The 16,107-nt window shown below is 51.0% G+C and overlaps 1 protein-coding gene across 1 annotated transcript; it reads left to right on the forward strand.

Annotated features, from left to right (window-relative positions):
- Positions 1 to 1,529: 1,529 nt before the first annotated feature.
- On the forward strand, positions 1,530 to 15,977 carry gbe1b (glucan (1,4-alpha-), branching enzyme 1b). Its single transcript, XM_077611152.1, has 16 exons — positions 1,530 to 1,882; positions 3,695 to 3,864; positions 4,504 to 4,619; positions 4,943 to 5,068; positions 5,203 to 5,338; positions 5,444 to 5,534; positions 6,542 to 6,751; positions 7,445 to 7,560; positions 7,645 to 7,772; positions 7,904 to 8,002; positions 10,701 to 10,811; positions 10,891 to 11,062; positions 14,057 to 14,241; positions 14,329 to 14,459; positions 14,975 to 15,092; positions 15,279 to 15,977. Exons 1-16 carry the CDS (start codon positions 1,566 to 1,568, stop codon positions 15,339 to 15,341), a joined length of 2,289 nt encoding a protein of 762 aa, XP_077467278.1. The 5' UTR covers positions 1,530 to 1,565; the 3' UTR covers positions 15,342 to 15,977.
- The last annotated feature ends 130 nt before the right edge of the window (positions 15,978 to 16,107 follow it).

Genomic DNA, 16,107 nt, shown 5'->3' on the forward strand with positions numbered 1-16,107 from the left:
TTTCCAATTGATTTATTTTCGGGCTTGTTGTTTTTTTATACATTTTTTTTAAAACTATCTTTCTAAATCATTTCTTTTCTGGGGTTCTTTGTTTTTTTTATTTTTTTTTTCCCCATTCCGAGGTCAAAGGTTCAATCCCCGCTGGTTTCCAACAAGAGCCTCTGCAAATTAGGTCTGAGCAATCGCTCGTTAGTCTCGATGCGTCCCGCGATTGGCCGGCGACGTTAAGAGCGCGAGTGGCGGCGGCGACGCGGGTGCGGTTTTTCATCATCGGTGTAAGCGGCGCCTAATGTCTCTCATCTTAGACGGCGACCGGTCGCTCGGCGCCGCCGACTCATCCACCCTTGAAATTGAAGAGTAGAAGTGAACTTATCACCTCTCATTAGCATCATCCGCCGCCTCGCACGGCGTTAACCTTTTCACTTAGGCGGCCGAAACGGCGGTAACGGCGGAAACGCCGGCAACGGCGCTTCTCTTTCACATGAATTATGAGCGCTAATATTTCAGCGCGCCGATCCCATTTAATCCCGCGGGGACGGACGGCGCCCGGATCGTGTCTCGGCGCCGACCTTGACGTACTTCTCCATTTGGAGTCGGTAGCGCGCGACTTTGAACGCGAAGGCCGTCGAACGTCGTTCAAATCGAGGCCCCCAAAAGTTGGAGCCAAATAGTTTCCACTTGAAAAAATACTGCCCACCGTTGGCTCCAGCACCCCCGTCAGCCGGTTAAGGAAGGGAATGCAACGAAGGTTGTGTGTTTGAAGCAGTTTTTGTTTTTCCACAAAGCCTCGAGGAAAGGTCATCAAAGTGGCGGTCGGCAAAAGCAAATCGACTTTGAGCGTCCCCTCGCAAAGGTGTTGTTATTTGGCAACGCGCGCGACAACTATTGACGTAACCTTCGGGGGCAGACGTCCCGTCCGCCTTTTTCTGCTCCAAACAGATGGTTCTCGGCAAAGACGCACTCGTCGCCACTCCAAATCTCGCATTTGGACGACAAGGACGAACGCCGCGTTTCCTTCATTTGGGGAAGAGATTCGCTGGACTCGGCGGCAAGGTTAATGGCGCCTTCTGCCGCCAAAATCACATCCCGATAAGTCATCGGCCGTCGTTGCTGGCGGAAGACGGGCTTTTCATTCTTTTTCTGAACGGCTGTTCCTCGTGAAGGTGGCGGGGGTGCTGGAGCCCATCCCAGCCTACTGTGGGCAGACAACACCGAACAGGTTTCCCGCCAATGGCGGGCTCCCGTCGAGAACAACAACCAATCACTCATGGCTCGGGTAGAATTTGGAGTGTCCAATCAGTTTAGGGTTAGCAAACGCTCTGGCATATTTAGGCTTTTTTTCATTTATTTCCCTGTTTTAATAAAAATGAGGAAAAGATGAAATATTTAAATGTATTAATAAGTGTGACTTTTTGCTATCGGATGCTTGGTAGGTTTCTCAATCTCCTTCCAAAATGTAGCTGTCACCGGACAAAAATAAATACATATCTGTCATAGGTTGAGACTTAGGCAAAGTGCATTTATCAAATGAGGAAGCTCGGCAGGCGTGACAGTCGCACTCGGCTATGTTCGATTCAAGTCGGCTCCTTTCGGCGGTAAACACGAGCCGAGCGCCTCTTGTGATAGGACGACGACAACGACACACTTTTGGCGCGCTTCCAGTTGCCGCCGGCGCCAAAAAAAAGTTAAGCCACTATGCGCAAACCTGCTCTTTGTTCCCACACAGTGACAGAGGGAACGAGCGGGGCTCGGTGTTCGATTGCTTCGCCTCCACGACGGACACCATGGCGGAACAGGGGGATCATGTTACCATTCCTGAGTACCACACTCTCCTCCAAATGGACCCGTACCTCAAACCCTACACGAAGGACTTAAACCGGAGGTAAATGCTCGCCGAATGGTGCTTATGAGGGGGGGAAAAGAAGGAATACGTGCCGAGCATGACACGCTAAGGTCAATGCCTTACTCTGCCATGTTTACCTTTGGACCCCTTAAGCACACAAACACAAGCTGAAAAAGCAAAGTTTGCAGTGCGTTCAAGTTCCCCAGTCCAGTGCTTACGTGTGACCTTTTATTGACACTGTGACACCTATTCGCTATTGTCGAGCTCAAACGGCGACATTTTCAAAATGTATCACTTCAATTGTGTGTCTAGCTAGGAGAAAACGAGAAAACAATCCTCGCAAATTCGCGCTATTTTGACAGTTTGGAGTGCTGAGCATGCGTAGATATGTCAACCGAGACGGGTGTCGTCGTCGACTGTTAAATGTCGCTGTTACGTCATCTAACAGCGCCCTGCGGTTTGTCCTTCACGTTCGTAGTCAAACATAAATTTGTTCTGTGACGGATAGTATGGTTTTCAATGTATATGTTTTCGTTTATACCCCCTTTTGAGTTACTTTAGGAGAGTTGTTTAATAAAAAGAGATTTGAAATCTACACATGATTTGCGAAAGGTATTCGAACCTTTTATCTTAAAAAAACAACTTTTTTGCACCATAACAAAATGTTGTCTCAATAGCCGTTCCGACGACATTATCCGATGTGAACCAATTCTTGACAGCAATAGACACCTCATTCATTTGCAATAGGAGGGTTGGTCGCGTTCATTCGCTGCCACCCTCCCACTTGAGATGGATTGGATTTGGATTTGAAAGTCCCTCTTTTTGTTTTCAGTGACCCTAATCCTCTTTTGACAAACGTTTTCAAAATAGTCTGCGTTTAAACCAAGTGGCCTTTGGGTGAACGTGTTGTTTTTATGAGCTGTTGGCGGCGTGACCTTAGTTGCTTGGACGTTCTCTCTTCTTGTTATGCAACATGAGTACAGGGCCAGTCCAGCAGTTTTTGAACCTGTCCACTTGATGTAGTACTGCAGAGGGAAGTCGTGAGTGTGCTCATTCGATAACCCTTCCGTAACCTTGACCTGCTGAGTGTTTAATGCAGGGGTGTCAAAGCGGCGGCCCGGGAACTGCATCCTGCTCTGTTTTCTGCGGCCCGGAAAAGTAAATCGCTTGCATTGACTTTTTTTCTGCTGAAAAACAATGAAATACAAAAATATATAATAATAATAATATAACAAAAATACAATTAGAATAATATAATAAAAACACAAATGCAATGTCTCAATGCTATTGACGACAACAGACGTCAGATAGCTTTTTTACCCATTGGACAGAAAGACATTCTTTCTTGTGACTTTCCAGTTTTGCGGTTGGACTGGAAATCACTGGCATTCTTTGAACATTTTTTTTTATTGCCCAAGCAGCCACTGAAGAAAGGCGGCTCTGTCGGCCGATGGTCGGGTCGCCCAAGGGCGTCGGAGTCGGCCGCTGCAAAGCTTGGCATGGACGCTACGGGGAGGGAAGCAAGTGCACTTAACTCAGCTGGCTCAAAGAGGCTTTCTGTACTGGATGGGGGGGCTGATATGGACACCAGCTGGCCGCAAGAAACTAAGTGAGATAAATTACAAAGTAGTCAGCGTATCCTTCCTGAAAAGGTGAAAAGACACAAGTTCTGGACAGAACTAGGACGAAGAGATTAGGAGCTTTACAGTGGCCTTGCACCCATACAGACACTCGTAGGGCCTTAAAATGATGTCATCGATATCAGCGTGGACTAAAAAATGGCGTTTTGAGCGACCAAATATGTACTTGAGGCATTGATGGAACATTGGAACCCGTGTCGTGTGTTTGCAGGTATGAGCTGTTCCAGAAGCGGCTCTTGCAGCTGGAGGAGGCGGAGGGCGGTTTGGACCGCTTCACGCGCAGCTACCGAGACTTTGGCGTGCAGCGCCGGCCCGACAACGCCCTCTTCTTCAAGGAATGGGCCCCGGCGGCGGAGGCCCTCTTCCTCACCGGCGATTTCAGTAAGTGGGAATGAACCGGGGTTCCCGCTCAAAATGGATCGGACCTTTAAACGCCGAGGCCGTCTATCCGTTTCCTTCTGGCGGGATCGGCAAATGTGGAAAATATCGAGCGGGCCAGACGTGGGCGGAGCGTCTTCTTCGGGCTAACGCGGAGTGCATCTTTAATATTTTACAAGCGTCCGTCTTATTTCATCACTCCTAATTGACGAGCGTCTGCAAAAGCGGCCTCCTTTTCACGCACCCACTTTGAAAGTCACTTCAAGTTGACGTTCAGAAATGCGGCAAGAGCGGCGTCCCTTCCTGGCGTTCGTTTTTGGGTTCTTGACTGGGTCACTTCCGGTTCGCTAACCCAAAATCAACTGCCCCGCCGAATCAAAAGTGGGAGGCAGAAAATGTCTCTATTGGATTTATTTACGGTGGCGTGCTCCGCTGGCGGCCTCATCTCAAACTGTACATATTGCGCTACGTTACAATACAACAGTCTGTGAATTGACAGTGCATCTTACTTCAAATTGAAAGTGCATCAATGAAAAAATGACAATTAAAGCTACGCAAAGAGCATTCTCTTAATCGGGTATCGGCAAAAGACGAGTATCGTGTGTGGCGTTAATGATTCCCATTTGTCTGTTTGCCCGGTAGATGGCTGGGATAAATTCTCCCACCCGTACAGCAAGAAGGATTACGGCAAGTGGGAGCTTCTTCTCCCGCCCAAGCGTGACGGCTCTCCCGCCGTGGAGCACGGCAGCAAGCTCAAGGTAGGTTCAGGCACGGGCCAGGTGGCGCCGCTCATTACCGACCGCGCGGGAGTCGGCGGAATTAGACCGAGTCGGCAGGGAACGCGGCGCTTGGAATGGATTATTTTTCAAGTGATATTTTCACAAAGACATGCGTGTGTGACTAAATTAGCCTACTAGAAATCACTTCTAAAATACAAACGTAATACATTCAAAGTTACAAGGTTACCAGGGTTGTTTTTAAAAAAAAAAATGAAGATGGCTCATGTGGTCATATATTTTTTATTATATCACCCAGGAAGATTTACAGTAATGTTTGTTCCCTCCTAAATGGTATCTACCAGGTGGTGGTTCACACCAAAACCGGCGAGCGACTCTACCGCATCTCGCCGTGGGCCAAATACGTGACCCAGGAGGAGAAGGCCGTGATTTACGACTGGACTCACTGGGACCCCCCACATCCTTACGTGGTAAGCCGACCGATGGTCCCTTTTTCCGTCCATCCAAATGAGCCGTTGTGAGCCCAAATGATTTTTTTGTCGGCCAATCGATGTCGTCCTTCAATCATCACGACTTGAATCTTGCCCCGCCCCTCGCTCGGCAGCACGTGCACCCACGGCCCATGAAACCCACGCACCTGAGGATCTACGAGGCCCACGTGGGCATCGCCTCGTCCGAGCCCAAGGTGGCGTCGTACGACAACTTTACCTACAACGTGCTGCCTCGCATTAAAGACTTGGGTAAGTGACAATAGTAAGTCTAGAAAATGAAATGTACAGCTCCAAAATGGAAGATACAATCACTCTGCTGGGAAATTGATGGGCAATGTCTGCACCCCTTGGCAGGTTACAACTGTATTCAAATGATGGCCGTCATGGAGCACGCCTACTACGCCAGCTTCGGCTACCAGGTTACCAGCTTCTTTGCCGCTTCCAGGTACGGAAACTTGCATCCAAATCATCATGTACAGCAAACGTGAAGCCGCAGTAGGACGCAACTACCGTATACAGTCCTATCTCTACTTCCGAAATGCCTCTGGGTACCAAATGTTCAGGTTACAAAACGAGCGCCCCCTTATCTTATTTGGAAATTCTCCCGATCATACTTTACTTCCCATTGGAGCCTCCCACAACAACAACAAGTCTCTCTTGACTGCCGTTTGTCGGCACGGGGGTCTTTATTTAAAATGATTGGTGCAGATGACGCCACTTGTGGTTTCCCAGGGGCCCCCCCTCCCCATGCCCGGCTTTGGGGCGTCCCATCAAGGTGAGCGCGCCTGACCCTCGCTGCTAATCTCTCTGTAAACACATTTCCAGTTAATCCAGAGAGCGGGACTCTCTGATAAAGCACCGCTCGTCGGAGTCTTTATCTTCTGTTGGAGACCCCTCCGCCCACCATCCTCCCTCCCCCGCCTCGCCGTCGTGGCTTAAGGCCCCCCCCCCCCTTCCGAGTGGAAGCTATGGTGTCATTTCACCCATGATTGATCTCTCGCTGTCATTTAAAAGCTCAGCGCTCAAATAGTGGCGAGCGGCAAACGGCGGCGAAGGGCCGACGGCTCCGTAGCCGCGAGGACGGGCGGACGGACTCTTAATGAGGATTAGGGATGTCCCCGCAGCAGATTTTTGAGTCCAGTCCGATTTTGTGGATTTGTCGATACCGAGCAAATGTATTAACGGGCTAAAATAGCACCTCGTCTATTCTAATGTCTTTTTTTCGCCCCAATTCAAACAGTTATCCAACAGAAAAGGCCATACGAGGACGTTATTAGCCAAAACACGTTTTTGCAAACCAGTTGAGCGGCGAGAGAGAAACTCATTTTGTCCAAATATTTGCTTTTAGGGCACATGTGCAGAAAATGAATTGATTTGAATGCCTTTATTGTCATTCTAAAAAAAAAGGTCCATTTTCAATTCATCACTCCTCCTGCGCATTTCCCTCCTCAGTCGCTACGGCACCCCCGAGGAGCTCAAGCGCCTGATCGACACGGCGCACTCGATGGGCGTGTCCGTGCTGCTGGACGTGGTGCACAGCCACGCGTCCAAGAACACGGAAGACGGCCTGAACAAGTTCGACGGCTCCGACTCCTGCTTCTTCCACTCGCCGCCCCGGGGGGAGCACGCCCTGTGGGACAGCCGCCTCTTCGACTACTCCAGGTGGGACCCCCAAGGGGCGGGGCTTCGGCCTAGCCTTTTATTTTCAAGTTGGCGCCATGGATGGAGTTGGCTATCTGCCCTCTTGGTTGAATTTTTGAGGCTCGTCCAGGTTGCTTCCCGTGTTCAGGCAGTTTGGGGCTTTTCCGGGTCACTCGCGGTGAATTTGGAATGAAGGGATGGATGTTGGGTGGGACCGATGGAAGAGGGAGGTTCCGCCCAAGCAATATGACTCCATTAGCGCTTCTTGATTTTATTAAAGCTCGCCTAACCGCGTTACGCCGCTCGCTCGGAAGCGCCGGCGCTGCGTACGTTGCAATTTGCCGGCGCATTAACGCCGCAGACCGAGCGACGACTTCATTCGGCCGCTTATCCGTTTGCCGCTCGGCCCGTAATTGGGCTCCCGTGATGAATGGCGCCGCGGCGGGATGGCAAAACCCCCTCTTCGGTTATCCGGGTCCCCGGGGCCACGGTCGCCAGAGTAACCACCTGGTCTATTTACGGCGAGGGGGGTCGGGCGACCACCCTGTCGCCCATGTGACCTTGAGCGCGTTACAAAACTAGCCTTCCGCCAAAATGTCCATAGAGAACGGCACACATCATGTCATGTGCTGTGTGCTTCTGGAGATGTATTTGCCAGAATAGCCGCCATTTTAATGTCCGATGATGTCCAATCATCCCTGTTCCCCCACGCAGCTGGGAAGTCCTCCGTTTCCTGCTGTCCAACTTGCGCTGGTGGATGGAGGAGTATAAGTTTGACGGATTCCGCTTCGACGGCGTCACCTCCATGCTGTACCACCACCACGGAATCGGTAAGACGCCGCTCGCCTCCCGTGCCCCCCCCCCCCTCAGCGTCGCCCGCCAACCGTCAACGTCGTCATCCTCCGCCCCCTTAGCCGCGGCTTTCTCGGGCGACTATAGCGAGTACTTTGGCCTCCACGTGGACGAAGACTCTCTGGTCTACCTGATGCTGGCCAACCACGTCCTGCACACGCTGTACCCCGACTGCGTCACCGTGGCCGAGGTAAAGCCGCTGGCTTCCTCTTGGTTTTGGGGTCACGCTAGACGTCCAATTCCTTTTGACTGCTTTTCTAATGTTCCCATATTGATTGGGTTCAGTCATTCTTCTTCTTCACTGCCTGTTCCCGATTGCAGGACGTGTCGGGGATGCCCGCCCTCTGCAGGGCGGTGGAAGAAGGCGGGCTGGGTTTCGATTACCGTCTGGCCATGGCCATTCCCGATAAGTGGATTCAGGTAAGATGATTCGCTCTTCTTTCAAATCATTGGCGTTTCACTTAGGACAATGTATTTTTCCAATATTTGGGGATGTTTGATCATTCGTTGGGCGGCATCGACGGCGACGGGCGTCCAATCCGTTTGAAGTGGGAGGGCTAATCTTTGTCTGTTGGCTGCCAACCTCCAGCTTGAAATTATTCATTTATTTTTGGACGTCTGGCGTCGTCGGTGGCGCCGAACGATTGAATCTTGACTCCGGGCATGGACGGGGGCTTTTGTTCCTTCCTTTCTTTTTCTTTTGGCTTATTAATGCGGCGGCGAGTTCTTTTTCTCTTGTTTAATCCCGCCCGAACGAACGAGAAGGTCATTATTTATCCCCTCAAAGAAAATACTTGCGGCAGAAGCGACACGCCATTGTCGACGCGAGGAGGGGGAAAAAAGCGTTTGACCCGTTCATTGACGGCGACCTTGCCGTTCGTGGGATAATTGCCGGCGCTCCCCCGTGTGCGTACGGCGCCTTCTCCTTTTTCCAGCCGCCGGGAACGGCCGGGCGCTTTAACGCCAAGGTCGGCGTCGGCGGACGGATCTTTCCGCACGTGCCAGGAGAATTTCAATAGACTCGGTCAGTGGCGGGTATTGAGTTGGGAGTATTTTCATGTTGCTTTTACGAGCGCTCCTCTTCATTTGGGGGGCGTTTCCACGTCACCTCCTGTTCGTTTTGACCCAGAAATGCCCGGAAATCAGCAGGAAGTCAGTCCAAATGAACAGGAGTCCCCGATAAGTGGCCTATCATCAGAAAAAAGTGGGTTTATTTTAAAGCGGCCCTCGGCTAAAGAAATTTCGAGAGCCCTGATTTACCGTATCGGCAGTCAAATTAACGACATCTTTTGCAACAATGGAAACCAAATGAATGACAATTTGTCTTGCTTGTACAGATGGAAACAAATAAACCAATAAATGTCATTCCCACGTGTCATTCGACATAATTGGCAGAAAAATGAGAACAAGGAAAATATTCCAACGCGAATCGACATATTTCAAAACGGAAATGCGAGGAAAATGCACAAGGAAGATAAATGAAAATCAATTTTTCAGTACCGTCCCAGCACAATGGCTCTTCAAAGCTTGAAAACAATGTTTTTTTTTTAGTTTGTCTCTCCGCGGTGGGCCATTAAGTACTTGAGCTGCGGTACTTTGGGCTGCAGAGGCGAGCTGGAGGGTCCTTCAGCCGCCGCCGCGACCGCTATGCTCGTGGAGAGCGTCCATGCGCAAATGTTTGTGTGGCGGTTGCGATATTTGATGGCCAATTTCTTGATCTTATTGGCGGATTGTCTGCCATTGATGGCACTAGCTGTCCAAACCATTTGAAAGTGGCCAAATGAGGAAACGTTGACATCCCCCTGGGGTTGGAGTTCCAAATCTGGTCTCCCATCTCCAGACCAACTAGCCATCTAACCCTACCCATTTTGGCCCTTTCGATTCTGTAGCGTTACCGTCGTCGGGGTCACTTTCTCATTGGGAAATGTTCCCAGGGTGCCTTCCATCTGCGAATTAAACTCGGATAGCAAATGGGACGGGAAGCTACCCGCCAGGCTTTTCCGAGCGATCCCCATCGCAGAGCACTAACGAGGCGGAGACGGACGGCGGGCGCTTGGCGTCCGAGTTAAGCCTCGGCCTTCCCTCCGGCTACACCGCCAATCTAATTGGAGCAGTTCCAGCGGGGAACCAATGGTATTCTGCCGACGACCTCGGAGTCGGCCCCGTTCCTCTTTCTGCCCCTTTATTTTAATTGAATGAAAACACACATCTTCTTTTTAGCGCTTTTTTTCCCCCCCGGTCGGTCACGGCGGAAGCGCTTTCAATTAGACGCCGGTCTTCAAAATGGCCTGTTTATGCCCCCATCTGCTTTTGACCTCCGCGTGCTGGAGGGTGGGCGTTTATTGACGCCGGCCGGCCCTCCCGGGACGGTCCGGGGCGTGCGGGAAGCCAGATCGTTAATAATAGGCCCGGATTTGTGATTTATGTTGGACAAATAACAATCGTTTTGCCCATCTGTGTGGTATCAGAAGATCCCAACACTATTTACTACAATTTATTTTCATTTGTACTCAAATTTAGAATCATGTATGATGCATGTTTTGCGTTTTTTTTTTTTTCGGGGTCGTCATTGAATTTAAAAGGTACATCCTCACATCCTCCATTTTGTGGTACAAATGTACAATGTTTATTTGTTCCATTCCGTCTTAAAAATTGTCCGGTCGCCGACGGCAGCCGGAATGGCCTCCGACGTCCGACGTCTGACTGACAGTCGGAGAAAGCTTTCTATTTACTCCCCAGAGCGTTAATCCTCGGAGTAAATTGCGCCGATCGATACGTCCCAGATGAAGCTGACGCCGGCCGGCCGGCCGGCCGGCTCTGGGCTTTCCAGATTTAGCGTATATTAACGATCTCACCTTTTCACCTTGGCGGCAATATTCCGCCGCGGGAGCGACCGTTCGGGAGCCGACACGGAAGCGGCCGGATCCGCTGCAGCGCCCTTTCGGGGATGCTAGCGAGCGGCGGCCAGACAAATCTTGGGAAAAGTGGTGTTATTTATCACAAAGACGTCCAATCAAACGGGCGCCCTCCAATCCCTTTTTTATGGGCCGTCTTGCGAGTCACTAGCAGACGTGGATGAAATGGATTAAGAAATAAACTGGTTTTGACGTCATTTCAGATCCTGAAAGAGTTGAAGGACGAGGAGTGGGACGTGGGCAACATCGTCCACACGCTGACCAACCGCCGCTACGGGGAAAAGAGCATCGCCTACGCCGAAAGTCACGACCAGGTCGGTGGGGAAACACACCAACCAACGCACGTGCGCCGTACGTCCGGGCAAACGTTGACGGCGTCCCTGGGGTGGGCAGGCGCTGGTGGGCGATAAGACGTTGGCGTTCTGGCTGATGGACCAAGAGATGTACACCAACATGAGCACGAAGGATCCCGTCACCCCCGTCATCGATCGCGGCGTGCAATTGCACAAGATGATCCGCCTCCTCACGCACGCCCTGGGTGGCGAAGCTTACCTCAACTTCATGGGTGAGTCATCACCGGCTCTGCCGCTGTTTTATCGCCGGGGGGGGGGGGGCGGCGCGAAGCAAAAGCGCGCTGGTAAAATGCTGATTTGGAATTTTTGCCAGTCCCCTGTTTTTTTTGGGTGGGAGGGGTTTGATCCCAGATCCCATGTTCCTCCTGGCCTGTGCGTTTAACCCAGGTACTACGTTTTCCTCCCACGTCCCAAAAACATGCGCGCTAGGCTAATTATTGAATGCTAACTCGTCTCTAGCTACGAGGGCTTGGTTGTCACTTCCTTCTTAACTCGGTCCAAACGGATCGGACGCCCGGCGCCGTCAGCGTCACCAGTCAAGATGACGAGTCGCCGCTCTCCCTCCCTCCCACTCGAAATAAATGAGACGCCCGACGCGTTCCGTGGCCGCTAACGACTTCATTGCGTCGACGTCCCGGGCTTCCCGCGGCGACGCGGCGAATCATTTCCGTCGCCTCTCGAAGGCCGCGCGCTTGTTTTTCATCCTGCAGGTAAATCGGCGGCGAGCGTTCATTCATCTCCTCCCGCCGCCGTCGGAATATTTCGCAAAGATCCCGTCGAGAGGGACTTTGATGTTTTTCTTTGACTGTGGCGAGAGCCAAACTTTAATCATTGACAAATCCCAGCGCGCGCCTCATATCTCCAAATAGGCTTTTTTCGCGTCGAATCCCGTCGGGAAGTCGGTGGCAGATTAGCGTCGTCGTATTTGATGGCTATTTTACGGCGCGCTTCAAATCCGTAGGTGGGCCCCGGCGCCCCGCTGCTAAAGACATGAAAGATTAATTAAAGATGTCGCGCGTTGACCTTGGTCTCCCCGCACGCCGGCGGGGGAAATGGATAGTCCAGCCGGTGCCGGGGTCGGTGTTTTAGCGCCCCCTGCCGGCAGGATGCGTCTTTTTCAAAATCAAAGTCCTACGAAATGTCGTCAATATGAATGTCATTTTCCCTCCGACTGCTTTAAAGATTGTTCCGCCGTTGCTAACCCTCAACCGTCAGCTGGAATGGAGATCTCGATGGGTAAAGAGCCCCGCCCTTTGACCCCATGACCTCTGCCGCACGGATTCCTAATCAACTCGATTCCGTCTTGCAAAAAAAACGTTAATTGACTTGACATTAAACGAAGAAAAAACATCTTTCAAATGTTTTCAACCTTTATCCCGAAGCTTCTACGAGGTACGGCAAATCCGGAGTTTATCGGGAATGATTATGGCAGGCGGCTAACGACTTTGACCTTTTTAGGGATTTTTTTTCCCGCAATAATCAAGCATCGGCGACGTGACGACGGCATCCCGCTTTTCAAACGCGTTCCTCGTTCCGTTAAAAGAGCGTTTGAAGCGCGTGGCTCCAAGGAATTTTAGTGAGTAGAGGCACCGCTAGCACTTAGCGTAGCCATCATTGATAGCGCTAGCCGTCCAATCCGTTTCAAGTGGGAAGGAAGGATGACGGCAAATGAACCCTTTTTAGTATCTCTTTTTATCGTCGCGGTATTCTGAACATGTCCCTGGCTAGTGCAACTTTTCCTTGTTGATTTGCCGTGGGTAATTCCACAGGGCCTTGATCGATTTCTTTTCTTTTTTTTTTCCCCCTCGGCCCCCCGCCCGCCCGCCCCTCATCCGCGCCCAAAATGCCTCCCGCAGTAAACACATTGATCGCGGCGGTAGCAGCGCTAATTACGGAGGGAGGGCGGCGCGTCGCCGTCTGACGCGCGTCCGCCTTTGACCGCTAACGAGACACCCGACGTGAGGGCGTGTCGACGAGCCCTCATTATGACGTCATGGCGCCCTAATTGTTCTTTTTGATTACAATGTGTGTGTGCGTGCGTGCTACAATGATCGACCGATTTTCAGACGGATTATGTTTTACCTATAATTATTACGATTTGGTTTGAATTATCATTTCATTTATTGTTACTTCCGGGCCTTACAAATACATAACCATATTTGTACGGCCCAAAAGTAACAATAAATGAAAGAAATAACACAATTCCGAAATGAATGATTTCAATTTGTAAATGTTCAAGTCTCCTCTCAAAATACATCGAGAACACTTTTGCTAAAAGTTCTCTTGGGGGGGCTTCAAAGATCCGTCAAATTCCAGGAAAACGTCATCCCGAGGCCGCCGCCGCCGCGGCGGGAGGGACACGACTAAAGCCGAGCGTCGGCAGACGTCCCGTCGACACGCTAAAACGACAGCCGGCTATAATTGGACGTGGCGGACGGAGCGGAAAAAGCAGGCAACAAGCGCTGCTTTTTTTCCTCTGTAACGGCGAAGGGAGAAATGGGGCGCGGATTGACGGCCCACGCTAATCAAATTCATTATGCGACTGTCCAAGGACCGGCGAAACAAAACGGATCGCTCGCTCGCTGCGCAGCATACGAAAGTGAACCTTTACTCGCTGGGGTCATTAGTCAAGTCAAAGGCATTTTTCTGTCTTTGAGTGGATGGAGCTGGACCGTTTGATCCCTTTGGCCAATCAACTTAGTCCTTTTCGTTTGGGGGCATTTTCAAGTCACTCAAGTTTCGATGCATTCCCGTGTCTTCTTGTTGATTTGGAGTCACTTCCTGTCCATTTCCGCCATCTCCGTGTCACTTTTTGCTGATTTGGGATCACTTGACGGAAAAACGGAGCCTATTTTGGGATTTTCTCAGAGCGGGAACGCTAGCCCTTCCGCCCCCAACGCCGCGGTAGCTTTGCGCGTTTTTGTCAGCTGTCTGAAAGGAAGAAGGGAAAAAAAGGCTCCCAAATAGAATGCGGACATAAAAGCGTCGGACGTGAAAAGCCAGACGCTCGGGAGCGGGTCGGCCACTTGAAAAGAGCCCGAAATAGCCACGGAAAGCGGGAGTTTGATTTGTCAATTCGTCTGACGTTCCATCTGGGGTCACTTCCTGTTGATTTCTGCCATTTTCCCAGTGACTTCCCGTGGGAAATGACCCCCCTTTTGTGGTTCTCCCGCCTCGCCACGGGCTCATTTTGCTTGGCGCCGCAGGGAACGAGTTCGGTCACCCGGAGTGGCTGGATTTCCCCCGAGAGGGCAACGGGCAGAGCTACCACTACGCCCGGCGCCAGTTCCACCTGCCGGACGCCACGGACCTGCGCTACCGCCAGCTTCACGCCTTCGACCGCGACATGAACCGCACGGAGGACAAGTACGGCTGGCTGGCCGCGCCGCCGGTAAGGAACCGTGGCTTGTCGTAACGTTACGTAACGTAGCGCGCCACGGCTGGCTGACTGACCGCGCGCTTGCCCCACCCCCCGCAGGCCTTCATAAGCGCCAAACACCAAGAGGACAAAGTCATCGCCTTTGACAGGGCCAACGTGGTCTTCGTCTTTAATTTCCACCCCAACAAAAGCTTCTGGGACTACAAGGTAGCCGTGGAGGCCCCAGGAAAGTATCCTTTGTCCTTTTGCCTTTCCCAAAATTCAGGCGTCCAATGGGCGAGAGAGTCCGTCGCGAGTAGTCGTCCTTTAATGGTAGGAGCCTCGTAGATGTTTGACGTGTCTGCTTGACTAATTATTTGATTTAACAGGAGCGTTGCCCCCACCAAGATGGCCGTGTTGAGGCCATTTGGGCCCTGTAACTGATATTTCATCTGTGCGTTTGAAGAATCCGTAAAAGTGGCGGCACTCCAGAGTCGAGCGCACTCCAAGTGCCTGGCCAAAAAAGTCCTTTTGGATGACATTCAAGCAGCCAATTGCTTTTAGACGGCTTGATAAGTGCGTGGTGGATGGCGAATGGCGGATGGCGAATGGCGGATGGATGGATGGCATCTTCATCCCTCTTTCCCATCATCTTTCTCCAATCGTCCTTCACGTGAAAGACGGACAAACCCGACTGGATTATTAGGATGGTTTTTTTTTCTTGTCAGCGCACGTCGACTTTCCTTCCTTAACGCCCGCGCGCCAGGTACAAAATCCAGCTGGATTCCGACGAGGCGCAGTACGGAGGCCACGGACGGCTGGACCACCACACCGAGTTCTTCACGGAGGCGGAGCCTTTCAACGGCCGCTCCCATTCCATGCGGGTACGTACGCGCCTCGTGCTGTCGACCTGGGCGGCTAGCCCGCGTGCTAACCATCTAGCAGCCCTATATTTGACTGCAATCGAGCTAAAGAAAAGTTGGCGCCGCCCGTCGTATTTAGACGTCGATCGCGGTCCAGGCGCCAGTGGGTTTGTAAAAAAAAAAACTGGTTTTCTTCTTTCCCTGCAGGTGTACATCCCCTGCAGGACCGCCATTATGCTGGCCAACGAGGAGATCGATTACTGTTATTAGACCACGCCCCCCACCAAATGTCCAATCAGAGCGCCGGTGCATCGGCCAGCTGCCAAATCCATTCATCGTGTTAAGTGTCTCGTGAGATTCCGGAAAAGTGACATGCAGCTATCGGTCATTTTCTAGCAATAATTGTCGTTCAATCTTAAATAGAATTTTATTTTAGGGTAGGCTTTTTATGTCGGTGTCGTCCGCGACACTACTACACTTTAAAAGCAGTGCATTATTTGGCTCACGGACGGCCATTGACGGATGGCGCCAGACGTCCAATCCATTTGCACTGGGGAAGGGCGACGTCGTTTAATCAACTGTTTTGTAAAAGAATAGTCAAGTCATAGAAGAGGCAAATTTGGACTATTGTTAGGTTCATTCTTGTTTACCTATTGGTGGCGCTACGTCGTTTTTTTTTTCTCTTCCATTTTTGGTGGCGCTTTCTGGATTTTGCTTTTTCCGCCAGTCGTCCAAACGGTTAGACGTCTCGTCCCGTCAATGGCAGCCAAAGAGGTCATATGGAAAATGCCGACATCATTACGAGATGACCAAGGACATCCTTGCCTTATATGGAAGTAGCACCTTGTCAGTATTATTCATTTAATACGAATTAATTTGCACACAATAAATATTTTGAGGAGCAAATCTTGTGAGCTACATTTTTGCAAAGTGGAATAAGATCGAAAAAGTTTGAGTTCACCAGGCTAGGTAACCCCCACCACCTCCCCCCAGTACAATTGCACTCATAACTTGATATTTTTACCCGAATATACAT

This window comes from Stigmatopora argus, chromosome 10 (assembly GCF_051989625.1).
Source record: "Stigmatopora argus isolate UIUO_Sarg chromosome 10, RoL_Sarg_1.0, whole genome shotgun sequence".
Taxonomy (NCBI): Eukaryota; Metazoa; Chordata; class Actinopteri; order Syngnathiformes; family Syngnathidae; genus Stigmatopora; species Stigmatopora argus.